The 27,485-nt window shown below is 38.4% G+C and overlaps 1 protein-coding gene across 1 annotated transcript in view; it reads left to right on the top strand.

Annotated features, from left to right (window-relative positions):
- Positions 1–27,485, top strand: part of PTPN14 (protein tyrosine phosphatase non-receptor type 14) — a 100,243-nt gene that overhangs the window by 52,572 nt on the left and 20,186 nt on the right. The window contains exons 4-11 of the mRNA XM_052680950.1: positions 12,213–12,310; positions 14,736–14,803; positions 17,678–17,748; positions 19,467–19,554; positions 20,866–20,954; positions 22,598–22,685; positions 23,296–23,378; positions 25,665–25,722. Coding sequence (XP_052536910.1) covers positions 12,213–12,310; positions 14,736–14,803; positions 17,678–17,748; positions 19,467–19,554; positions 20,866–20,954; positions 22,598–22,685; positions 23,296–23,378; positions 25,665–25,722 — 643 coding nt within the window. The remainder of the gene's footprint in view (positions 1–12,212; positions 12,311–14,735; positions 14,804–17,677; positions 17,749–19,466; positions 19,555–20,865; positions 20,955–22,597; positions 22,686–23,295; positions 23,379–25,664; positions 25,723–27,485) is intronic.

The following is a 27,485-nucleotide window of genomic DNA, read 5'->3' as shown; positions in this document are numbered from 1 at the left end:
AAGCAAATGTTATTGGAGATTCTAAACAGAAATAATGTTCCACAGACTTGAAATTCAAATCTAATGTTTCCTAATAGGCACACCACCATCTCCATGATGGATGTGGGATTCATTCTGTCTGAAGCAAAGGCCAAGAAGTTTCTCTAAAATTTAGTGAAAAAGCTTCTGCTGTAGTCGTCGTTGAAATGACTTTTAACAGGGTGATTTTTTGATCTGTTTTATTCCCTGAAGGTTGTGTTTTTCACATTCATTAAAACAGACAGATAAAGCTATAAAAGCAAGTGGGGTTGTCGGGGGGCTTATTTCCTGTAATACAGAATTGCTCCTTTAGGTTTATACTTTTTGTGCTGTAGGAAAAGAAGATGTAATTTGATTTCCTTATATCTTAAGAAATAAAATAGCAACAAAGGTGGGATAAATGCCATTCCTTGGCTTTGCTATGCAGTGGTTAGTAGAGTTAAAGATGTCTGAGGACAGTGTCGTTTTCAAATGGAAAGGCTTCAGGAAAACACAGCATCTCAGGCCCTGTTATATTGTCTTTTCAGTGTTTTCATTCTCAAACTACATCCAAGAGCTTGATTCTGAGTTGCTAGGTGGTGTTTTTAGTCATGTCTGCCACTAGTACTGGCTGCAGCAAGCATATTTAGGGCCTGGAAGCAATAGGCAAGAGGATGCAGTTCAGTGTTGTGGGTGTGTCGTTATGTTACATCACTGCAAATGTCTTATATACAGGCATACATCTGAACTGGCATTTAGCACAAGACAGAGGACATGGTTTGTCGTAGCAATAAAAGCAAGAATTAATTGGCTAGTCAAAAAATAGTATATATTTTAATACACTTTTATGAAAGTAAACAAGCCTGTGGAGTTCTAGAATCGAACAAGTGACATGCTGGTACTAGAACTGTTTCCTTTTGCTTCCTTAATGGTGGAGAAGAAAGAGAAAATGAAGTTCTTATTGCTCATAAAGTAGAAAGAGCATTTGCATGAAATGAAACAGCTTTAAAATAAAGGCCAAATGATACACGGTTACTTATTAAAAAGTACAGCTTATCATCCATTTCACTTGTGATTGCCCTACCAAGGCCCTGCCCAACTTTTCTGAGCCTGGTTCTGACCTCTGCATTAATGATGTACGCATAATATCATATCCCAGAAAAGAATGGCTTGTTTTTAACCAATTTGTCCTTGCTGGTCAGAAGACGGGAATGTGTTACTTCAATGAATAGCTGTTTTTAATTTCTCAGTTGCAGCTTACAGTGAGAATCTTCAGAGTTACACTGAGAATGGCTGGGATATCTACTGTAATGGAGCAGTTTTGCTTCTCCCCCTTTAGGAAAAAGAAAAGTAAGAGGGATTCTATTTAATCCTTTGTTTTATGAGAGATTGGATAAGAGAAGTGTAAAAATGGAAAACACTTGTCATCCCCAGATACTTGAGTCAGGGATGTGCCCATAAGCCTTTATGTATGTCCTCAAATAAAGATGAAAGGAAACATCCTCTTCTAATCCACAAACTGTGCAGTTCACTGCCTTTGTCGTTTAAACTATCGGAAAGTGTGTGAGTGCTTTTTTCCCCCTTAAGGTGTAGCAGCAGTGCATATCATTGTGAAATGAGTCTGCCCATTCATGAAGTAGCACAGTACACACAGTGCGTATCGTAGTGTACCTTACAGGATGGTGTGCTGCTTTTGACTTGTCTCCCAGCATACTTAAGGCGCTAGTTTAGACAGATGAACATGTTACCTAGACTGGGGCTAATATCCCTATTTTATCTTTCTACATACTGCAGTAGCAGTGAGTAGTGCTCTCTTTAGCGAAGTGCAGACTGCTGGAGGTCTGTGATGCAGGCTGGTCCTTTTGTAGTCATGCATCTTCCCTTGATGAGTCTCAGGAGTAAAGGTTGCTCCAGACTTCCTGTGTAATCAGAGGGAAGAGAAGGGCATTTCCAGAGCGTGATTCAGGATTCTTCTGTTATGGATCGCTTTCCTCAGGTGATTCATCCTTTCTCTGCTGCTTGTGTCAAAAAGGGAACTGCGGCTCACTGGTCTTCTGTTAAGGAGCCTCAGGTAGATGTCTGAAATTTGGCTACAGCGTCAGAAAGAGTCATTTGGGCCAGCAACTTCGAGCAAACAGACCTCTGCTTTTGATCGGGGTTATTTTTTTTTAAATTCAAGACTTCTGTAGGCATTGGAAATCTTGGTTACAGTAGTGCTGCAAGTCTTCAGTCAAATTTATTGAATTTTGATGGCCGTCCTACAGGCTGGAGCAAACATTATGTTCTTTCCTTATTGCTGAGGTGCAACATGTTTGAAATACACCCTTTTTCAGGGAGCTGAATAGCTTTAATATTTTTTTCCCTTACTGGCAGAGTAGAAAGCTGAAAGCTGCAATTGGATGTCAGTACAATCCTGAAGTCTCTGAGTGTGTTTAAAAGAAGCATTTGTGTGGAGGCCCTTGTGCAGCTGAAAATCTCAAAAAGAATTTGGCAGAAGTCTTGGTGTCAGAAGATGGCACATTCCTGTACAGTGAAATGTTTACTGGTTCCCTGTTTTATCTTTGGCAGCTGCTTTTGCATTTGATATCTTCAGCTGTTTTGAAGCTTTTACAAAGAATAATTATTCGTTTCATGAAATGATTCTACTTTACCCACCCAACTGGGCAATGATTCATATACTTTTTTGGCAACATTGCCCATTGTTGTCAGAGCTGCGTTTGCTTTTGCAGGATTGCATCCACTCCTGTTAGAAGGAAGTTCTAACATCTTCTTGGGCCATAGTTTTATTGAGTGGTTTGCTGATGTGCAGAGTGAATGTTCAACTATTTCTGTCAAAATCCTATATTCATCAGTCTTTGGGAAAGGGAAACAGCCTGAGTTCTCATGTTTTCTGCAAACTTTAGGTGCTTCAGTAATAGCTTCACAGGAATGATCTGCTGTACTGTAGGCTCAACACATAGGCACCAACTTCATTATGTCTCATTTCACTGTTTTCTTACTACTGGAGATGTATAAAAATGTAATGAGTGAACTGGATTTTAGCTCCATACAAAGTGAAATTCTCCTAAATATATTATATTTATTTATCTAAATATAGTAGAGCTTTATTTGAATGTTGATTACATGAGACAGGAATACGTTAAGGTTTTATTAATTTTTGTTGTTGTTTGTTTGAGTTCCATAAATACACAAAGTTTTCCTCCAGAGCCTTTATTTAAAAGTTTTTTTTGTGTATGTCTAGAGAAAAATTTAGTAGAGTTATGCTTGTACTTAAACCAATTTTTAATAAACTTATCTATTTATTTCCAGTATTGCAGAATATGAGCTAGAGTACACAGATGTTTAGTTAACTCACCACATTTTTTTTGCGTGATAGTCTAACCTGCTTGGCCATTAACCTGGCTGGCTACCAGGAGAATTTTCAAACTGTTGACTCATATTGCTTCCACATGCAACTTAAACCACCTTTTCCCATAGTGGAGACAGCTTGAAGGTTAGCTGTGTATACTCTTCAGGTTAGAGAACAGCATATTTTGAACTGAGTCAACACATGTGAGTAAAGGAAATAAATCAAAGCTATTATTCACAGTACTGTCTAATCTCATTTTTGCTGAAATTTTGCTGGGTTTCAAAATAGGAAAAAAACAAGAGGGTTTTCTGTGTGTGTGTGCTCTGTTTCCTCACGAGGATCCTGTGTGGAAATGGAGGAGACTGTGTTCGTAAGGAGGTGAGGGTGGAGGCAGCAGTTCTGGAACCAATAAACAAAACAAAAACTGTAAAGTACTGTGGGTTGTGCTTTGTTGTTTTGTTTTTTTCTTTCTTTCAGACCGCACAAAAAAAGGTGAAGGAAGTTTAGCATGAGTTGATTTTTCTCGTAGCCTTTGATAATCACTCTAGCTGTGGAGCCAATTGATGGAGAAGAGATCTGGATTTAGTTCCAGTGGTATCACTGTTAGGGAAAGTTGCATCTTTCCTTTACCTCCAACACCCTCACTGTGTTGAGTTTTTAGTTTCTTTTTGTTTGTTTGTTTGAAGTGAACTGTACTGCAAGAATGAAAATACTGATCATCATGCGTAGCCTTTAAGAGCTATAAAAAAAGCAGTATATGGCATTGCTACAGTTGGTCTGCTGAATAATTCAGCTGACTGAATTGGTTCCGTTTTGTTTTTTGATCATTTAAGAAAAAAATTAAGAGAGCAAGCTTCTCCCATACTGTAACCTCTGTAGCCAGATGTGTCTGTCTCAGTTCAGGAGGCGCAAACATGTAGTTAAGTACGTGAGGACTCTGAAGTCAGTGGGACTGCCGTGTTGAACAATAAAACTATTGTAGCATGTGCTAAAAAATCCAAAACAGATGGATTGTGCAGCATACTACTTTTAAAGAAACATGGCTAATGAACTCTTCAATCCCAGATATTCTAGTCTAGTGTTTCCGTGTGATATTTATGCTTATATTGAATGTTATTTTTCAGCTGAAAACTTTGCAATTTTTGTAGTTCTCCTCTGGCCTTTATAACTGCTAACGATCTGGTGGTGTCACCAGGTCTGCCTTTGCTGGACTCTAACTTGAAGGGAGCATACTTAGCCTTTGCTTAGAGATGAGGCTTGTAAAGCAAGAGAATATGGCTTCCCACATTTTTTACTCTAAACGGTGTGTTGGAGTTTTGTACTGTATAATTCTGTAGGTATTTGGATTAACCCTGATAAAATTATAGGTGGTTGTGAGGGAGTTTATTGTGCTTATAAATTGTAGTGGGGCTCCCTGTAATTTGTTATAATTAATTCAAGAGTTCAAGGGCAGAAAATCAGGATCAGGTTGTGGCATGCCTCCCTTTCTTGCTAAAGCATGCTATTACTAGCCTTCTGATTTAAGGTTTGGCTTCATATTTGTGGGTTTATTTGAACTCAGAGTATCCAAAAAGTATAATACACTGTTTTTAAAAACAGAGTAGATCCTAGGACAGAGGATGGATCTGTTGTGGTTGGGGGTTCCTTTTTAAATATAAAGAAATTGGTGGATACCAAAAAGTTGCATCTGCTGGCTAAGCCTTTCAAGGAAGGAGTACGTGTTTTGGAAGGCGCGTGTCATGTCTGCAGGCCTCAGCGGGGACCGGGTGCATGTAAGTGCTTGTGGTCTTTAAAAAAAATGGCAGGATAAACAAAGTGCTCACAAAACATTTCTTTAAAATCTAACCTCCCTTCTCACAGTGATCTTATCAATGGGCCAGGACATGGCGCTGGTGGCTAGAGACAAAAGGTGTCTGCAGAAAGGCAGGGCCTGCGAGCAGCAGCATGGTACACCGTGGTTCTGCTTCATGCCCCAGCTCCAGCATGGGGAGAGGGAAACTCCAGCACTGCACTGCACAAACCTCCAAATTTCTTCAGTCTTGTGCTGCCAGTAAGAATGCTGAATAGGATAGTAACCCACGTGCCACATCTCTGTGTTTCCTGAACACCTCCAGGGACAATTATTCCACCACTTCCCTGGGCAGCCTGTGCCGCTGCCTCACTGCTCTTTCCAAGATATGTTTCCTAATATTCAACCTCCCTGGAGCAATCCTCTTGTTCTATCACTGCTCCTGGGAGAAGAGGCCAACCTTCAACTCCTTACAACTTCCTTTCAGGCCATTGTAGAGAGCAGTAGCATCCCCTGAGCCTCCTCTTCTCCAGATTGAGTAATCCCAGTATCCTCAGCCACTCTGCTCTCAGAGCAAGCAAGTTTATTATTTGTCTCTTTGCTTGCAAATTGCATGTCAAAACAAATGGAAATGCCTGTCATTGTGAAATTAGCCTGCTTTATCCAAATTCTCTTTTCTGCCATTTATAGCTGTAAACTCTTGCTTCTAAAATGAGAGAGACTGAGAGATGAGGGGGTAGATATGAACTGTCTTTTGATCGAGATGAGGGGATAGATACGAATTGTGTTTTGATCTCCTTTTTCAGTTGTACAAAGACATAAAAAATGATGCTAACCCAGCATTGTTCTACCTTAATTGGAAGGGGAAAAGGAATGACACCAATCTTTCCATACGTTTAATTTTTAGTTTCCGTCATCTTTTCCACTCAGCTGCTAAGGAAACCAGGATGTAGGAGAGGTGGATGCTGTTTTTGAACAATCTCATTTCTCACTTACCTGGAGCAAACTTTTACCTACCTTCTAGGGTTGTTTGATGAAGGAATTCCTATCCTAAAAACTGTTATGACTGTTTTTACTGTTGGCATTGATAGTTTGCACTTCTGAAGGAATATCCTTCTGCATGTGTGACAAAGACTCTTTTGTCTCCTTCTTTCTGGCAAGGCTACTGATCTTTCTGAAGATCTGCTGCAGGGTGTGGCAGACTTGTTTTCAGTAATATCTTTCGAAAAATATTGTTCTTTGGTAGTGGAGCACAGCCCCATTTTTGAATATTCTTTCATAAATCCCAGATAAATGGCTATTGTCTAGTGCTGCGAAATATCAGGCTTCCGCTGGGAGATAAATGGATGAAATTGCAGAGGAGCAAGCTAGGGATGGTGTTTATCAGCATCATCTAAGTTTTTTAGAAAGGCAAAGACAAGACGGTAGCACTGCATTACTGTCAATGACATCATCAATGTATGTACAACTTTTTCTAAAATGCCCTGAGATTAAGATGTGCTGATGGAATCTTTACTTCCAAATGTGTTTCAGCATGCTCAAGCCCAGAAATCAAAACACCAACTTTGCCAATATTCTAAAGATTGTATCTGAAGAGACCAACCTTATCTACCTACCTTTCTTTATTGCCATTAAAAATGCAGCTTGATTTTGGAGTAAATTTTGTTGCAATATCAAGCGACTCGCATCAAATAAGCAATATCCAGTATGCAGCATTCTCGACTGAGACTTAGGAACAAAATCTAACTCTGCCAAATCTTCCTTGGTTTCCTGTCTGAGTTACTTCACCAGCCACGTGTTTCAGATTCTATTCATGAAATAAGGCTAATTCTATTTAAAGCATGTTTTTCTCAGATAAGCAACCAGGAAGAGTTAAATATTATCATTTTCTCAAACGTGTAATAAATAAAAACAATATTTTTTGTCTTTATCGAATAGTTCCTTTGCTCCCACATTGAATAGCTGTAATCTGACTCATCCAGCTCAAAGGCTGAGAAAGTTTGAAAGACCACATGCTTAAAATAATGAATTTCTTTAAAAACGTAGCATGTACTTTTCTATGGAATCCTGTTGCTACTTAAGCCAAGATCATGGCATGTTTTAAGGAGTAAAAAGAATGAGAAACTCACAAATATCAAAGCTAATGCTTAAAATAATTCTAGTTCATGGTAAAAGCCCTCTGTTCATGAGAAATTGCTTCCCCTGTGGGCAGATAATTGCATAACTGTACGCATAGTCTCTGTTCAGAAGAATATTACCATTCTGAGGTAAACCTAAATAACCTGTGTCAGGCTGTTGTTGTGATTCAATGAGAATTTTATTGTGTCCCTAATTCTTGAAGATCATCTTGTACTCTGATAGTGGTTTTTTATTCCATTTTATTTTATTTTTTTATTTTTTTATTTTCCATTTTATTTTATTTTTAAGGTTCAAAGCGAGCTGAATCACTTGCAGGCCAATCTAGCTCCCCTTTGAGTCTTGAAGACTTTATGTTGGACATATGAAACAGTAAAGCAGTTCTCTCTTTTTTCCGGAATTGAGGTTGAGTTACATAGCTGTGCAGTTATCCAAGAGATAGGCTTGGTGCCTAAATGGTACCTAATGAGTTATTAAAAAAAAAGTCAAGCCAGTAATTGCATCATTAGAAACAATTTTAAAGGAATTGTACCCCTTAGATAACTAATGTTTTCTGGTGCTTGTGTGCATTTGAACATGTACTCATGATAAAGAGTTGCTGGTATTGAAACAAACAGATTTGTTCATGCTGACTTGAAGCTTCCAGGGAAACATACTGACTGATTAAAAACAAAATTTGAAAAGTCTTTGGTGCTGTTCGAGAGACATTGTCTGGTAGTTCTTTGTAGAAGTTAATAATAGGAAAACTGAAGATAAAGTGCACCAACAGTGACTCTGCAAAATTAACCCATACTCTTGCTTTTTTAGACCACCCTTAAATATCTCCATGCAGATCTGACTGCCAGTGTTGATTGGGCCAGGTTCTGCATGACTGACTGTACTGAGAAATATTCCTTATTGAAGAGAGTGTAAATCCAAAAAGCTGAGTTACTTTCACCAGATTTAGAAGAGCAGCAGACAGGATATATTGGGTAATCAGTTGTGATTGAGCAGTACAGGGAAAAGTCAGTGACACTCTATGGATACCCATGTTCTTTTTCAAGTGAGAGCAGAACAGGAAACTTGGTCTTGGGAGGTCTATGCGGAATTGTAAGGGCAGATGGAGTTTCCATAGGTTTACACAGCTGCAGCTGAGTCAGAATGTGGGTATTGGAATTACATTTCAAAACGTTACCCTTATCTCCTGCTTCTAGGCTTTTTAACCCTCTGACGCATTATGTATTGCTAAAATGCAGATGTTGATTCTGGAATACAAATGTTCTCATAACTGTCCAGTTTACTTCAGAAAAAGTGTGCTTTTCAGTGCAATAAATGCAAATGTACTCTTCATGTATTCTATGATGGTTAAATAGAGTTGTGGGAAATGATACCCTTATAATTATGGCTTTGTTCAGACTTGTTGTCCACTCCCATTCCCTTTGGAAATAGCTACAGGCTGGCAAACTGTAGTAGCCTTCATTGTACTGAGCACCCAAAGGCTCTGCTAAAAACTGCTAACCCAAAAATGAGGGTGAGAGATTTCAGCTGTCAGTCCACTTGGCTGTGGTGGTCTCTCTTCTTCTCTGTGCTCCCCTGGTATCCCAGACTGATTTTGTGTGTAAAGCTTTGTGAGTTTTAGTTTTGAATTTCTTGCTTTTTATTATTTGGGGGTAAAGTTTGCAAACTTTTCTTTTGTTCAGTTTCCATGTGCTTTCTTTGCTAAACCACTTAATAAGAGGCTTATGAAATGCATGTTTTTATGTGCTGTTCTGGAACAGCTTTCCTCAGTGAATGTATAGCCGAATCATTTTTAAAATGTTTAATTGCCTTCAAATTATAGATATACTTTAGCAACCTAAACAAAGAGCATTCTCAGCTATAGCAGAGTGACATAATAACAATGTTTAACATAATTTCAGATGAAAGAGCCTTGAATCCTAGATAGAATATGGGCCAATTTCTGTTCCCTGTTGACTGGGCAGAAAGCCTGACCACAGTTTTGCAGAACAACCGAGCCATGAATCTGCAGCTCCTCGAGCTATTATAGCCTTTGAGCAGAGCTTCCTTCAGGGCATTCAGTGACAGCTCAGCTCCACCTCTTCCTGGACATTGGAATTAGTGACTCCAGTTCATGCCTTATGTGACTCCGGTCTATTGGTAACAAATCCTTGTGTTTTGTTCTACTACAGTGTTAGTAAATGCAATGCTGTACCATAATATGGTAGAATAATGCTGTTAAGATTTTTTGAGCATGACCTGGCATCCGATACAAGTTTGCACACCTTCAAATGGGCATCTTTTCCATAAAGTGTTAAGTGATTGCTTAAAACATTTTTCTAAAGTATTGTCTAAAATTGCAGGTATAGCACATCACTTTGCCTTTTGAAAGCTGTGGTCACAGTATTTGGTACTACAGTAATTGCATTGACATCTTTTTTTTCATGATGCTTACTTGGATAACCCAAACTATAATTTCTCTATGGTTTTGGGGTACTGCAATTGGAATCATGGCTTCATGAAAGCTGGTGATACTCTTGACTTTTATAGAGCCAGGATGTCATAGGATTCTACATTATTTTCATTTTCATGTGGTCTCTTAACTTTGTGTCTGCTTTAGCAATTGTTCTAACTGTGTAGAGCTTTAAGGAAGATGGAGGATTTTCCTTTTGTTCTGCCAGACTAGAATGTGCAACTCATGCATATATATGTACCAGTGCCATAAATAGCATGCTTCAGGATTACAGTCTTTAAGATCAGATTCAGCAAACACTTACTCACCTATATACTTGACAAAGCAGTTTACATCAGGCTTGCATGAAAGCATGTGTTTTCAGAATTTAGAGTTAGTCATTGCAAAGAATTGCAAACAAGCTGACTTGTCTCTTGGGCTAGGCAAGTGTGAAGCCTGGGGCTGAAGCACAGGTGTCATGCTGAGAAGCAGTATGATTTTATATTGCCTCTCTCCATCAAATTTCAAAGTTGGCAGAAGATTTAACCTTCATGACTCTGTGAAAGCCATGTCTAAGCACTTCTGATGAACATTTTCTTTCCTCTTTGACAATGTTATTCTTACTCCTCTCTGGGGGAAGTGAGAGGGAAGAGGAAACCTAAAAATGAGTAACCCAACAATTATTTATTAAGTGCACATAAAATCCGTGAACTCAAAGGGGAACTTTCCAGACATTAAAATATATCCACAGGCCTTTCACTGAGAGAGTTGCACTGCTTGTAGCTGCCAGTGGTGCTGCTACCTTGAGTACCGGTCTGTTCAGAGCATTGGTGCTGTCTAGTGGCAAGTTACTGCATCTCACATTGCTGACAGAAGAATTAACTGAGGTAGAGTGTAAAATGCTGTATTTGATTAATACCCCTCAAAGAATGGCTTGGGTTATGCTGGTTTTTAAGCATGTAGGTTGTTTTTTTTTTCTAATGCTTGCACAGAGTTAAGTGGTAATTTTTTTGAGTGTAATTAAGGTAGTGCAATTCCTGTGACACGGGTGATATTTGAGTGGCCCTTTGTTGCAGAAAAATGAATTGCCTTGGTACCAGGTAGGCGACTTAAGTGCGTGAAATCAGTAAGACGAGAACTGTTTATATTCTATTCCCAAAGGTTCAAACTTAAGGTCAAATGTGGTGTGCTGGTCCAGTTAGGCATTTATTTTCCTGAGTCTTCTTGACTGCTATTCCTTTGCCATGGCCAGAGGCTCTGAGGCTGGTTAGCATCCTTGTGTATGACTTCTTTCTTAATCCAGTTCTGACAGAGTGATCTGGTTTTGTTCAAACGATTATTTTAAATTCCATTCTGTTTTGAGGGGATGCCCTCTTTATTTTGTACTGGTTCAACTTTACCTCAAGTACTGTGTGCAGGTTTGGGCACTGCAATTTAAGAAGGACATAAAAATGAAGAGTGTCTGATGGAGAACTAAGAAGATGGCGAGGGGCCTGGAGGTGTGTCAGCAGTGGCTGTCATCTCTGGGTTTGCTCAGCCCAGAGCAGAGGAGCTGAGGGGGGGCCTCGTGGTGGCTGCAGCTCCTCACAGGGAGCACTGAGCTCTGCTCTGTGTGACAGCGACAGGGCTGAGGGAACGGCATGGAGCTGCGTCAGGGGAGGGCAGCTGGGGGTGAGGGACAGGGCCTGCACCACAGGGCGGTGACCTGTAAAGGACATCCTGGCCTTGTAACCTGGTTAAGGTGGGTCAGACTGATGTGTATGGTCACAGCTCAAGAAACCTCTTCACTTCTTCATTTGATGACTTTTAGGTTTTCTGGACTGCGGTTAGCAAGGCACATCAGTTACTGTCAGCAGGTCCAGGGGTGGGGTGCATGAGACTGAATGGACATGCAGACTGGTCTTATTGGAGTGGTGCCTAAATGTAGTTTACCTTGTGATTAGTTGTTGATCAAGTTTGTGATATTAGAAATTGGTTTTGCTTTACTGGGTCTAGGCCAGTGTTACAGATGAAGATTCCAGTTAAAAAAAAAACCACCACACACACTTCTATATGGGCCACAAAGTTACACTGGTCGACCAAAATATATTGCTACATTCCTTTTTTCCTATCAAAATGGTGATAGTTGAGTAAAAAACAGCACATAGATGCATCAGCCTCTTTGTGAGTTGTAGAATGCGTGGTCTTCTGTAACTTGCACAGAATTTATAGCAGAGGTTGTCCCAGCAGATATCCCACATCTTTGTGGTTTAGAACATTTAAATCAAACTAGAACATCTTATTTTCCTTTTCATACACCTGGAAACATTGCACATGTAGGGATCATTTTGATTTATTTTGCTGACATGTGTGTACTTTACAGATGATGTGGAACTTCTTAAACCACGCACTGACTGCAGTTTAGCTGCCTGACATGTTTGTAGCGAGTTTTTCTTGCTTTAAGTAGTCTGTTGTTCTGTAGAAGTTGTATATACATACTGCCCTTCTGGTTTGATTTCTTTTCTGCTTTGTAGATATCAGTATTACCTACAAGTGAAAAAGGACATTCTTGATGGCCGATTGCGTTCTTCACTGGAACAGGGAATTCGACTAGCTGCTTTAGCAGTGCAAGGTAAGATGACGTGATCTGCTTGCCATTTTCCAACTGGGATATTTGGGGTTGTTCTAGATGTTGACTGGTACTAACTAGGGCCGTGTATGACTCCTATTCACAACAGCCAGGTTTCTTTTACATATTTAAAAATGCGTGGGTGGACTGGTGTTGATGAAATGCTTGTACCCTGAGGGAGGGGATGGTGGACCACATCACAATCTGCAGCTTTCCTTTTTTCTGAAAGCCATGTTGGTGAATTTGAACTAGACTCCAGTTCTAGTTCCAGCCACAAAGTACTTTACAGTAATGAATTTGCTTCGCGTTCTCTGGTTTAAAGTGGAATTACATCAAAGAGCATAGGAGCAATTTTAATTTTACCTTTAATTAAAAACTCATTTTGCTGTGTAGCACTATCTGCAATATGAAAGAACACATGACCATAATTTTTACATGAATTATAAATTAATAAACTGCTTTTTATTCTAAGCCTCCTAAGGACATCAATAAAAGTAAGATCATGCATGTACATGGGTAAAGAAGGAAGCCCTGTATTTGTAGAAAGTATATTTCAATCTATCCATGACTACGAGAATTCAAAGTAAATTCCAACAATCGTGCGCTCAGCACCGCACCTCTCAGGGAACAGGGACAAGTACATGTATATCATAACAAATGAGAAGGTCTGATTCTTGAAACTTACAGGTTCTGTGGTGCATCATGCCCTAGTAAAATTTTTATATGTGAGTATCTGACTCTTAAAATAGAGTTGCTGAAAATATAGAACTTTCAGAAAGTTCTAAATGAAAGCTAAGAATCTTCATTTTTCCATTTTGAGTAAGCTTTGTAGTTGCAGGAGCGCCAGAGCAGCCATGATCTGCTTCTTGCTGCCGTTGGTAGTTTTTGAGATGCTTTGCAACTGTCTTAAAGAATAGGTTATCAAAGGTGTTAATCATCATGCTCTTTTCTGGCACGGAGAGAACAGTAGATAAAAATGAAAACCCAGGTCTCTAGGTTCTGTCTGTACCAGCTTCCTTGAATGTGTTTGAGAGAGTATCAGCAACCACTTTTCTTTTTAAGTACTCTGAAATTGTACTGTCAAATAGCAGTGCCTTAAAAATAATGCCAATTATGATTAAGAGTAATATTAATATGATTTTTATAGGGCAGTTATTCTGTTGTAGTATTTTATTGCTTGGTTAAAGCTTGAAGGAAAAATGTTTCCTGTTATATCTTGATGTGTTCTGTGAATAATGGAGAAGATGAATATAAGATTCTACTCTAAATCTTGTAATATGAGAAAATTAAACTTTGCCAATATGTAAGTTAATGATAAATAGGCACCAAATATGTTTGTCTGCTCCTGTGTTTCTTGAAGGTTTTGCTGACTTTGGGAGCTAATCTGTAACATTTTGCAGTAGTTGTCCTGAATTTTCAATGTAATCTATAATATTTCAAAGGCCATTGCATCTTGCACTTAATCTTATTTGCTTTATTCATGACCTTGTGTTACTCCCTTTGTCCTTTTTGTGTGATGCAACCAAAGATATTTGAAATACTTCTTCAAACTTGCAGAGTCTGTTTCATGTCTATTTTGATTTCTTTCTGTTTATGTTAAAACATAACTCTGAGGTGAAAACAAAATGAAACTGCATTTTTGGCATCCTGCAATACATGAAGTTGTCTGGAAGCTTTGAAAGAATGTTTAGTTAATATGATTTATGGTGGGGATTTCCACCTTCTATAATATAAGAATCTTGTAGATGGCGTTTGATCCACTTCAGTTAATATAAAATAGAAACCTCCCGGCAAGATATTCTTTTGATATAAGTTGTTGTGTATTTAACAGATATATATTCTTTTTTTTTTCTTCTTCTTCTTTTTTTTTAAGTAGCTGAGCCTTTTGGAAGCATTTTCTACAATTTTGAACCTCTGTTAAATTATTTTTTCAATATAATTGACTTGCTGATCTTCACTTCCTAGGCTGTAAAATTAAGCATTTTTTCATACAATTATGTAGAATTGTAGCAGAGGCAGGCTAAATTCTTTTTGCCTGGTTAGGACTGGGGTTATTGGAGAAGCAGAATTCTGTACCATTTTAAAGAGACAGGGGTATCGCGGTCTTGCCAGATGGTAGTATTAATTCGTTGAGGTTACAGTAAGAAAAGAACCTCTTGCACTCCTGATGTTTAAGCACTGCAAATGGTCACAATATAAAGGATCAAAAGAGAGAAATTGCTTGTTGGCTGTTATTTGATCTCTTGTAATAGCACTTTTATTTTCAGACCTCCGTGTTAAAAGCTAAAGTACAAACAGAAATCTTTGTTCTGGGTTGTGGCTTCACAGAGAACTCACCCACTTGAAGTTAAGCATCTGCGCAAAGACTGAGTGTGGTCTCAATATGTGTAGAAAGTGCTAAAATGAGTAATTGTCTTGTTTTTTCCAGCGGATTTTGGAGACTATCATCAGTTTGAATCTCATGACTTCCTCCGAGAGTATGTCTTGTTTCCTATGGTGAGTTCCTTATCCTCCTGTCTTGTGGTCTTTTATGACTAATTTCTCCACGCCTCAGAGATGGCTTTGTTGATAACAGAATAAAAGCACCAGCACTGAATTATTAATAGCGGAAATAAACCTTGCTCTGCAATATACTCGATTGCAGCTGGATGAGTAAGTGCTATAGAAATTTAGCTCTTTTTCAGTTCCTGCTAAGTCTCCACTGAAAGTAGATATCAACAAAAAAGTGTACTTTCTTGAATCAAAAAACAATTTGCAGCTGTTCAGAATGTTGTATATTAACTGTACTGCAGCATTAGTGACATGGCCAAACAATGGAATATAAAAACTGCTGATGTAATAAGGTTGTGCCACAGGACAAATCATGCAATCTTTGCTCAAGAGAATGTGATTTTACACCAATTGACTGTTAGACTGAAGTGAACTGTGAATCTATTCTCAAAATGTTCTCCAGGGACTGTGCTGTGAAATTGTTTTAAATTTAAATGGGAAACAAGCAAATGATTTGAATGCTGAGGGAAGTGTTTTAAGTCACTGATGGCATTGGCAACTATGGTGATAAAGGCCAACTACTTGTAACCCATGACAATGAGTCCATCTGGGAGAATGGATTAAAAGAAATGGAGGAAAAAAGAGAAAAGAAAGGAGAAAAGAAACAAAACACCACCACCTTAGATTAAGGCTGTTTTAGTTCAGAAACTCCATGAGCACAGAGCTTGAGCATAAACTTCACAAAATAAAAGAAATTGAAATTCTGTCAGGCTAGAAACAAAATTTGGAAGTGAGATGGGCTTCCACTGCCTGAATTGTTACTGCCTAAAAATTAAGCAGCTGGTTTCCTTCAGTAAGTGGAAAGACAGAAGGAGAATGATTAAAGCATTTCATCCCATTTACCTTCACTTTTTGACTGCGTGGGAACTGCAGTAAGCTGTAAGCTGGTAGTCAATTCTCAAGTCCAAAGAGGTGATGTGTACACAGTATCTCGATGTGAAAGTGCAATTTCAAGCTAGCAGGCAGAGTTGATTGTCACCTGAAAAAGAAGATCAGCAAGAAGAGGAGAAATTAATGAATATGCAGAGATCTGAATCTTTTATACCTAGATCAGGGCTTTGGTATTGACCTTTCACTGAGGATCCTCTGTTAAACTGACTAGTGGAGCAAGACCTCTTTGTTAGGAATAGGTGTTATTCATCTGTTCTTGTTACAACAAGCATTCTTGTTATTAATTGGTAATTGATGATTTTGTATATAGTTGATGGCTTACGAAGGCATGTATGGTAGTTTAAGTGGGAAAGTTGATGACTGCAAGTACAGTCAGAAAGGTGTAGTCAAGCTGTCACCTCATAAATTACACCTACAAAGTTCTTTCAATATACTGATGGTATTTTTATTTAAAAAAAAAATAAAAAATAGGGGAGAGTTTAAGCCTCCAAATGAGATTTCAAGACACATTTCAATGTAGTTCAGCAGTTACTTTTCAGGCTAATATCCTAGAACTTATGTTGTGAGTCAACTGCCTTTGCTGTGTTGTTGTGGTCTGTATGGTGGTAAGCTTTCCTCTTACTACTTTGTGGTATCTAGCCATTCATCCATGCTACTACTAACAAATTTGACAAGAATAGCAAAGTATTGGCTTCCTTAGCCTTCAGGAGACTACTCTTAAATCAGCTGTTTCTCTAGGCATCTCTTTCCCTTCTTTAATTTCTGGTCTCTGCCCTGCTGGGGAGGAGTGAGTAATACAGCAGTAAATACTTCACCACAAATTCGGTGACAGTTGCTAAGTGCTGTAGATATAAACTAGTCCTGAAGCAAGTGGGAGTATTTCAGCAAATCTCAGGCACACTAAGAGCCTCCAACAAGAACATTGCCATAAATTCATTAGTGAAGAGAGACGGTGCATGAGGGAGGGGCAGCACCTTTTTACTGTTTGATCTTGTGAGGCTACAGTGTGTGTCAAATGGCATTTCTTCAGTAGTGAAAAGAACAAAGTTATGTACACAGTACACCCCACAGGTGTGTAGCTGTGCATAGGCATGTACAGTGCCATTTTTCATTAGCACGCTACCACTCTCACATAGTTTTGTGACAGAAGCAAATATCAGAGGGAGGGCCTCGCTAAGCAAGAAACAAGCAGCGTACTTAAGTACATTACATGCAGTCTTAAGGCTTTTAAAAGTAAAAATAAGAACATTTTGCAAGAAAATGTTTTAGCTTCCTTTTTGTTGTCTTCAATTTATGAGCAGACTTTCTTTATTAAGATTCTCCCAATTATTTCAGATTTTTTCCTACCCTATATATAATCTCATTTTTGGAAGAAAAAAACTCTACTCAGAAATGTGTCACAACTTTGAAGTGAATTCTATTACATAGTAGAAGAGATAGCAAAGTTTTTGATCCCTGTTAACACGGGGAAGGCAGTACCTGCAGGACAGGAAATACCCAGAAGTTCAGTTTGCGTGGTGTGTGAATTATTTTGGACTGTTCTGAAAGGTATATATTCATTTGTAGACTTCCAAGTGCTTTTCAAGGCTTGTTTGGTCCCTATCCAGGAAAAGATTTCTTATCCATGCTCTGCAGTCTGTTCTGATTTTTGCAGTAAAAAACCCCACCTTAGCACTCTTTTTAACAGCATCATTTTACCTCCAAAATAACCCATCTCAGACCATGATATTTTTCTTGCATGTCTTCAGCAACCCCTGCTCAAACATGTGCCCTGGATTTGCAGTGCAGTTGGTGTTAAGCTCCTTCTCTGTAACTGCCTCCAAGAGCACGAACAGGAAACAACCCTAAAGCATGCCGTCGGAATTCCTGTCCTGCATTATGCTGTCTCTTTGGATGAGTAGTTTTTAATGCTACTTAATATTTTTATAGGACTGGACCCAGGATGAAGCTGTCCTGGAGGAACTGACTCAAAAGGTTGCACAGGAACACCGAACACACAGGTGAACTTGATATGTGAAGATTCAGCTTTCCTTCTTTTTTTTTCAATTGTCCTTCTCCTTCCTGTACTCTCCTTCTTCCCCACCTTTTCCTTGCAGTGGTAACTAACTTTTCTCCATGTTACTGTTATGCTACATCTAGCTGGATTTTTAATTAGTGTTTGCCTGCTGGGCACACAAATTTGCCATGGAATTCCATCCCAAATAAATGAGCATTTCCACCATCAGGTTAAAGGAACATCTGTAAAGCTACTTGTTATGTACTAGACTTCTTTTTCTTTTTGGTTTCATTTAAATCTGGGCTGTGAAAGACCCCCATGACTTGAACAGGGTGGTCCAAGGGGGTCTCTTCAAGGTTTTCTCTCATTCAAGAGGAGGGATACATACCCTCCCAAGATAATGTAAATGAAAATGACAAAATGCACCTTATCTTGTTGAGTTTTAAGTCTCCTTGTAGAAAAATTTAAATACACAGTCACTAATCAATAATCTCCATGTTAGTCCTGAAGTCTTCCTTTGTAAATAGACTTCTTTTGTGTCATCTTTTTGTGTCCTGATGGTAAAGGTATTCAAACCTCTAGAAAAATGACACTGTGTGTTACTGGAAATAATCTATATTTTGTTGATAATCTACATTTAAAGCTCTATTCTATCTATCTATATGAAATATAGTTGGAATGCTATATGAAAGATGCAACATTCCTGATTACGCAACAAAAAAAAATGGTTCTAAAGGTACAAGTACCAATATCTGAGTGGAAGGCCATTCTCAGTCTGAGTTTCAGTGTAAGCTTGGGCCTTTGATGCAAACCAAAGGGTTAGCTTCCAAGCTGACCATGAATAGACTTGATTTCGTTCTTCAGTCTTTGCTCAGGGCTGCTTGTGCAATCTTGGTTAACTCACAGATTTGAAAAGTAAGATTTCCACCCCCTGCTGTGCTCTTTAGAGCCATTTCAGCTTCACAAAGGACCAACACTTATCCTTACTTCAGCAGGCAGATCAAATTCCACCTGCTTTCTGTCCCTGTTTCTCTTAAGTGTCTAGTTCCTATATTTCTGTTTGTAAGCTGTACTAAGGAGGAACAAAGAGGAGAAACATTAATTGTGACCTTCTTTTGGAACAACCTACAATCTATTCTGACCTGCTTTTGAGAACTGAAGTCTGTCTGAATTCCTGAGCTGTGACAGGAGCATGTGCAGACACGTGTGTAGAAGTTTTCAGAGGGTTGGTTTTCTGTTACGAAAGAGAACCTTCTCAAAACTTCGATTATTGCCTATGTTGCAGCCAATATGAAAATGTAGGTCTTCACTTTTAAGTCATTTTAAGCAACTTCAGTGAGTTTATATGCTGTTAATGCAAATTAGGACTCCGATGGCTCAAATTGGCCATCCAAGACTAGACACAAAGACACAGTCTAATGCAACAACCTGATGTTTAATAAAGCCTGGAAAAATATTTGATGCAGTGAACAAAGGATCAGTTCAGTATATTCCTCCTATAGTTTGAACTATGTTTTAACCTTACCTTAGCAATGTACAGTAAAATTCCACCCCTTACTGTTTGTGATCCTATCATTGAAAGTTGAATTTGTTGTACATTGCTGGGCAGCATCTCCAAAACATCCTCTGAAGTGGTCTATGAATCTGCCATTCTTTTCACTAATGTATTTTATGTATGTGTATGTGATATTGAATCATTTGCTGTTGTTATTCCAATTGCAGTGGCATTACAGCAGCAGAGGCTGAGCTAATGTACATCAATGAAGTGGAACGCCTTGATGGGTTTGGACAGGAACTGTTCCCTGTGAAGGTATGTTAGCATATATAAGAAAGAAACCCCTACATCCAGTTATGCAGTGAGCTTTGTAACACATGTGCGTTGTTCATCCGGAAGACCTGGGAGTTGTTTCACCGTTCTAGAAGATTAAATGGTTTCTGGTAGTTTGAATGGAGATTGCAGCATGAGGGTATCCTACTGCTGTCACTTCCCCTCCACCAAAATCCTTTTGACACAAAAGACTGTATGTGCCAGGGTCTGTCTACCATGGATGCTCCCTTGGGAAGCTGAGATGTTCCTGAGGGAGAATGACTGTGGCAAATAAACCTCAGTTCTGGTCTTATTTCACAGGATAGGAGGCTAAGATCTCTTTCCTATCTTTCTAAGTTGCTATTTATTAAGCCTTAACTTTACCCTTTCCTTAATTTCTTACACCTACACACAAGTCCTCCACACAGTTAAAACTGAGGGGGTTGTTCAAGGTTTAATTTGCACTGTAGCCAGTTCCCCTTTACTGGAAGCTTCTTTCTGCCATGTGCAATTTGACTCCATTGCTGTATGTGAAGCTAGCGAAGAGTTGGTTTTGTCGATTAAATGTAGAAAAACTTGTCAACATCATTAAGCTCTTCTAGCAGTAAGAAAAAAGCATTTTAAAGAGAAGAACTGTAAAATGCAACAGAAGCACATATGGGATCCTGCAGGGAAGTATGGGTAGACACAGAAAGTCAATGGTTTTTGAAAAGCATTGCAAGAACAGTGGACGGTATACGATGCACGCAGATGAATATTTAAGCAATAATTGCAAAGCAGTGCAGGCTGTGTCTGTATAAAGATACAAGTACGTCTTAGGGTGACATGCACAGAATACTTTGAATGAGGAAGTGTGATGGGTAAAGTTTTTGAGATGGATTCCATCTCCAGGTATGGTCTGGATTCTGAAATCTCTCTGTTTTATCAGGTGACTGGAGAAATAATGAGTGTGAATGAGGACTGTTGCTTTTGAGAGTCATAAGGATTCTAGATAATTATACTCACAGTTATAGGGTATGTGAGCTGTTACATAACAAATGCCTGTTTGTGGTGTCTTTGCTGTTTCCTGCAGGAGAACTTTGGGCTCATTTAGCCTTAATCTATTCTCGCTTATCAACATAATGAATCCACCTCAGTGTTAGGTGCTTTGAAATAATGAAAATCAGAGTCCTGTAAAGCAGCAAACTGTAGGTTAGTAAGGTTAGTCCCACATTCATCCTTAAGAATGGCTTCTGTTTGGTAGCTCAGCACATGTTCTTGCGCATGCCTGTGCCAGTTTCTTGATTAATCTAAATATATACCTTTTTTGTGCAGGATAATCATGGAAATGACATACACCTCGGTATTTTCTTCATGGGAATCTTCATAAAAAACAGAATTGGAAGGACAACTGTGATCTATAGGTAAAAGCTACGGACTTCAGCATTTAAAGTGCTGTGTTCAGAGCTCTGTGTGTGGTTTTTTTTTTCTTCCTTACTTAAATATGTGACTTCAATAGTCCCAATCCTCTCACTAAGGAGTAGTCACCTCACTGTTTTCAGCACTGGCCTCTTGGCCATAAGAGATGTGATAAAGAATAATTTCTGATGTCCCTGAATAGGTTTGATGGCAAGAAAGATGTAGTTGTCTGTCATGTATCATGTTCTACTTACAAGGCTTTGATGCTTTTTCTTTTCTTGCCTTTGTGTCTGCTTCTTTGATGCATCTGAATGCAAATCTGTTAAACCTCACTGCTGGCAGTCTAGGCACTCAATGTTTCTGAAAATCTGGTTTCCATATTTAGATATCCCACTAAAAAATCTGAACTTCCTCACTGCAGTTTTGAAATCTGTGTGTCTGTCATTTACATGTTTGTACAACTGTTTTGATTTTTAAGAATTACTAAAGCCTTTTACTGACCTTCTCTTGTGGGTTTTGTAACTCAAAAAAAAAAATTGTTATGTATGAAAGTGTTGCAAGATCTCTGCTACTGTTGAGTGTTTCCATTAATGTTGGTGTTAATGTGGAGTGGATTTTTCCTATCCTTGTTGCTGTTAGGATGTGAACCTGAACATTAATTTATGAGGTACACTCATTTTTAGTCATAAACTAAGGCTTGTAGCAGACTTGAACAAGAAGGGTGTTGGTTTTTATTTGTTGTTGTTTTGCTTAGCTTTGTTTGTTTTGTTTTGACCTAAAAAGGGCATTAAATGATTATTTTTGAGATTGTCAAGTCTCTCTTTTCCATATGGCTGATGTTTTACATGTGTAATTCCGTGAAGAAGTTAGATAATTCTTTTAATTGTGCCATTCTGAGGGCATCTTAAAATGTAGTGTCAAAACCAAGAAGTTTCTTAAATGTAGAAATGGTAGCTGGTGCTGGGATCCTTACTCTTGCAAATATGCACTCCAAGCATCCTGCCATGACATGAAGAGGAATGCATGCTGCAAACAGAACAAACAAGTCCTTTCCATCCCCATGGATTGCATGCAATGTGTGCCAGTGTGTCTGTTGTGTCTGTCTGTCAGCTATTTGTAAGAAGATTACAACTCCAATCTTGGGTAACCTGACAATTACTTGGAAAAAAAAAAAGTGTGAACGTTAAGCAGAGCATTAACATGGTATGCGTAGCCTATGTAACCATGTAGACAAGTTGCCCTTTTTTAGAAAGAACTGTCTCTGTAGGAAAGGTGAAAACAGCAGGAATGGCACTGCAGGAAACAAAAAATTCCATCTGTTTGCAGTCAAGCAATACAAAAATGCTAGTGTTCAGGGTATTTATTGCTAATGCGTTTTCAGTGTACATTCTGCTGCAATTCCTGAAGACAGTGTTTTTAAAGAGAGCTTTTAAATTTCCTGCTTCAGGTTAAGAACTGAAAAAATCTATTTCTCCTTGAATCGGAGCTTGATCTCCTTGTTATCCTGGCCATGTTTCTTCACCAAACAGCTACTGAAAAAGCTTTCCCATAAAGCAAGACTAATGTTGACTGAGGGATACTTAATGCATTTGTGAAATGCTTGAATGTATGTGTTGGCAAACTCTACCACATTTTTTTTACTCTACAGGTGGAATGACATTGGGAATATTGCACATAACAAGTCTTCAATTATTCTAGAGCTGATCAACAAAGAGGAGAATGTGCTCTTTCACACAGTAAGAAAAAGATCTAATCAGCGTTATCAAGAAATCTGCTTATATAAAGCATATTTATTAAAAACCTTTTAAATTCTAATTCTAAACACACTTAAGTAATAATATGCTGGGAACTCTGCAAAAAAACTGAAGTGCTTGTTCAGTGAAACATCCATGGTGCCACACTGCCTGTCATACTGGCACGTCAATAGCAGCACAAGAAGCTGTAGGAACAGCAGACAAGCTCCCACACGTGCATGCGCTGGGACTCAAGGAGTGCAGTGTTGCTCTGCACTTAAAATCGTCTACATCTCACTGAACCAAGCCAGTGTAGAGACTGAGCCAGCAACTTGCAGCCATTTTTTCTGTTGTCCTTTTCTCCTTCCATCGTGACCCCGCAGTGAAGAGGCAGCATGCGAAGGCATGCCGCACTACTTCAGTAATTCAATGCCTTAAACATTCTTGAGGGCACTAGACATGTTCTTGGCAGGCATATTCTGTACATGACAGACCTTACTAAGCATTACTATGATTGGATTTGTAGAGCCCTTGCTATTTCTTAGTAAGAATAACAAAATGAATGATTATATGCATTTTTTCTTTTTTTCTTTTGTTTCCCTTGCATTCAAAGGATGATCTTGAAAATGCTAAATATATCTCACGATTGTTTGCAGCAAGACATAAGTTTTACAAACAGAACAAAATCTGCACAGAGTGAGTATTTCCTCAGAATTGTATTCTGACACCCTGCTTTGGAAGTGCTCAGAGTTTTGGTGTGTCTGGCTTTGTTGTTTTTTCCTAGTCACTTGTGTCAGTTATCCTGCTCTACTTTGCTGTTTTTTCTTTCTTGTTTTAACCATTACCTAGAACAGCAGAATGAAGTAAAAATTTAATTCTGAGCCCAGAGAGGCTGGATGTATGAGCTCTGTTGGGTACTGCTCCCTGAACAACCAAATCTGACAGAATAATGAACTGAAGCCTTTAGTCTGTGCTGTTCATAACAACCTGGAGTGCTAGTATAAAATGGATTGAAAGGTGACTTATGTTAACATGCCAAAATATGAATTACAGTAGCATTTTAAAGATGTGCTATGTATCTAACAAGTAAGGTTGGTGGAAAACACAGGATATCCTCTTCTAATTTGGGTAGCGTAATTAATCTCCTTCTTATGTGCACCAAGCAGGGGGAAGACCTGTGGAAGTTCATTTACATAGCCATACAAACACAACTCAGCAGAGACTAAATCTGAACCCAGAGTCTTTTATAGGCTCTGCTTTGAGCACTTACTAAAAAACTGGCCATGAGCTCATTCTCTCTCACAGGTGTATTCACTCAAACTGAAGGAGGAATTCATAAGACTCTAGTTGTAAGTCAAAACTAAGTTTATCAGCTGAGAATGCTTCTTTTATACCAGCACATGGCCAATTTTAGTTTGAGACAAATTTAGCTTTAATAAGTCGAGTGTTTTGTGAGTATTTCAAAATATGCCAGATTTGTATAGCAGTGGGATCACGAATCCTTTGCAAAACTTAAGTTTAGACAGCTAGGGGGCTATGAAGAAATCTCATCAAAAGTTCTAGTTAGAGGTGGACATCCAATCTATTCAGCTGGGTAGTACTGTGTTGGAAAATTAAGCCAGTGATGAAGGGATGATTGGAAGGTCTAACTTTCAAGTATTACACGTGCACGTAATATATAAACATATGGTGAATTGCAAGTATTAGAGAGACTGATGAGGTAAACTACACATGGTGATACCTTTGCATACAGAAAAAGATGTTGATTAGATTGCAGATAATGCTTGCCCTTGGAAGTTGAGCAGAAGACCAGAAAAAGCCTTTATTATCAGAGTATAATGCATTTTAATAGCCCAGTGTTAAAGTTAATACTTTGAGAAGAATTGAATTCAGAGGAAGTTCTCATTTATCTCTGCTGTCACAGTCAGAAAAGAAAACAAAATGTCGTTATTTGTTGTCTGAGAATTATTTCCCCTTTAAAGCTGTTTACTGGGGTCAGCAGAGAGCACTATTCCATTCCAGTTAATCATCTAAACTGTAGAAGCAATAGCTTTTACTCATGGTTATTTCTGAACACTGAGCCATAAGTATGTGAGTGTCAGTATGAACAGGGTGTATCAGGTTTGCATACAGCTTTCAGATATTTGAATTAATAAAGATAGGGAACATCAAGAGATCAGTGGAAGAAATAACTGGTGTTTGAATGCATTTCTGCCACTAGAACTGCTTTCCTTCCTACCACGGTCTCATGTGGTATCAGCTTCTTGTTAGGGCCACAGATATTGATGACTGCTTATGGCATTGTGTGTTTTCTAGCCAAGTAATTTTCCTGACCTCTATGTTAAGATTGTAGTTGTTTGCTTTCCTGTGAGCATTTCCTCTAATTGCACATAACATCATTCACCAGATCAGAAACTGTAGGAGGAGAAATTCCACCTTTCCTCTCTTCACGTAAGCACTGTATTTCTGCCTCCTTCAAAGTATTTCTTTTCTTTTTTCATTTTCTTTCTTCCACATTCCTCCTTCCTTCCACTTCACATAGCTATTCTAACACTGTATTTGGTCCTGCTGGTATTAACCAGTTGTTTTTTTCCTCCTGATCTGTGTGCATTGCTTTGGAGTGATTGCTATGAATTTCATGAAATTGTATTTTTTTAGTATTCACATTAAGTCATCTAAGACTGTGCCTGTATGACATGTGCAGTTTTTATTGCTTAAGAGACTTTTTTGTTTGATTCAGTTGTTTTTTTTCTTGTGTTTCCAAATAAGCTAAATAGAATAATCAATAGAAGGCATGTATGTTTTGGAATTGGAATACTGTATTTAAAGAGAGATCTAAAGTATGTTCATCTTATTTGCATTCATTTAATCTCATAAATGAGCAGTATTTACAGATCCTTCATCTCTCATTCTTCCCCTTCATTCCATAATTAGAATTGAAATAGTGTAGACTAGCATTTCTCTTTACTTTTTCTTCCACAGACAATCAAGTTCTCCTCCCCCTATCCGACGACGGCCCACTTGGAGTAGATCATCTTTGGTACGTACTGTGCTGCAGCCTTTATGAGTGTCTGTACCTCTTCTGATGAGATGGGACATTGTGTAAGATGGAATACTTTCTAAACTTCAAATAAGAACATAAAATCATTTGTTGTAGGCAATATGATTGGAATGAATTTCGGGGTGTGGCTGCCCAAGTTGATTAGTTTAACTGGATAATATCATCACTGACTTTCTTAAAATTACAGTCGTCAAGGAACTATATTTTTACTTGCCCTGCAGAAACTAAGAGTCTTTTCTACTGGATTGACACTGTATTCTAAAGAAAGCAGTCCTCTACACCTAGAAATACTGTGAGCCATCTTTTGCTGAATATGTTGAGATCCATTCGCTGCATTAATTTTACAGCTTCTTGTGTTTTTCTCAATGATTTGATTTTTGTAAAAATCTAGTTTAGTTTAACTCAGTTTACTCTGTTTCTAGACTTGAGTGCCTATTCTCTCTATGAAGTCAGTGTTATTTTAAGTAAAATTTTTATCAACAATCCGAGACTCTTTTGGAGATTTTTTTTCAGTCTGCTCATTGAAATGATAAATACTATAATTCTGACCAAAGGAAAAAAAAACAACACAAAAATCTTTTTTCCTGAAATCTTGACAAAAAAAGAGTATTTGCGTGGGAATATTTCCCCTCTGGCCTGGACAGTTCTAAGGATGCTTTTTTGAATCTAATTTAAACATCCAGTATGTCCTTATTTCTTACACAGTAATTCAGAACCCGTTAAGTAAGAGTAGCAACACTGTTGATCCTTTAGAGCACTGGTACGTAGTGAGCAGAAGGCTTATAAGGGCAGCAATGTTTTCTTGATGTCCTCAGGATGTGATAACTGCTAGCAAAAATGTTCCAAAACTAAGACTAAGCAGTACTGATATTAGAATAGTTTTATCTTTGCAGATTTCAGTGCAGACTATTTTTCTGAGTGCACATGCATTGCCATAGCCTGTTAGCTGTAGAAGTTGCATTTCGTGTTTCCCAGCCATTTGCAGGAAACCTGTTGTTGCTGGCTTCAGCTTTCTTTATCCTTTCATTCTCAGCTTGTTTCTAGGGTGTTTTAATACAATACACAGTGGTTGTGTATTACGTTCTCTTAAGCACTCCTAAAATATTTTCAGTATCTGCTAATCTGGCCCCTGGAGGTGGCAACAAAAAAATTAAAGTGAAGAAATGAAATGTGCTGTGTGTTCTTATGCTACAACCTCAGATATATCAGAAAGGGAACGAGAGAGCCTTCTATTAGATACAGATAAAGGTAATCTACTTGTTAAGAGGAAAACCAAATCCCACTGCTTGATTATTTTGAAGTGGGCAACAAATTTAAAAATAAAAAAGAAAAAAAGGAGGATCAAAATTAGGCTTGTCTGTTAAAACTTGAACAGGGCTGCTGACCATCTGTGTTGAACTTTACTGTGTTCATAATTGTTTGCTAACTTGTCTGAGCCATTCTCTTTGAGGAGAAAAAGGGGAAAAAAAAAAAGAAAAGAAAGCCCTGCTGGCTGTTTTCTGCTCTCTATGCACTTTTATACGCCTGCATATTCACTTGTCTTGTGTAGTAATAAATCAGTAGGCATGAATGGTAATTGAAGTGGAATCTTTGGAGTGAGGCTGTACTGCTTGACTGAGAATCACATTTGTTATTTTCACAGTAAGACCTTTCATATGGTTTTGACATTGTGGTGATGCTATTAACTATTATTTTAAGGCACTTCACACTTTCTTTTCACAGCAAATCGTCCTCCATATGTG

Source organism: Tympanuchus pallidicinctus, unplaced genomic scaffold (genome assembly GCF_026119805.1).
Source record: "Tympanuchus pallidicinctus isolate F22 unplaced genomic scaffold, pur_lepc_1.0 scaffold1, whole genome shotgun sequence".
NCBI lineage: Eukaryota > Metazoa > Chordata > Aves > Galliformes > Phasianidae > Tympanuchus > Tympanuchus pallidicinctus.
Note: the sequence above shows the minus strand (reverse complement) of the source record. Positions and strands in the feature narration are given on the sequence as shown.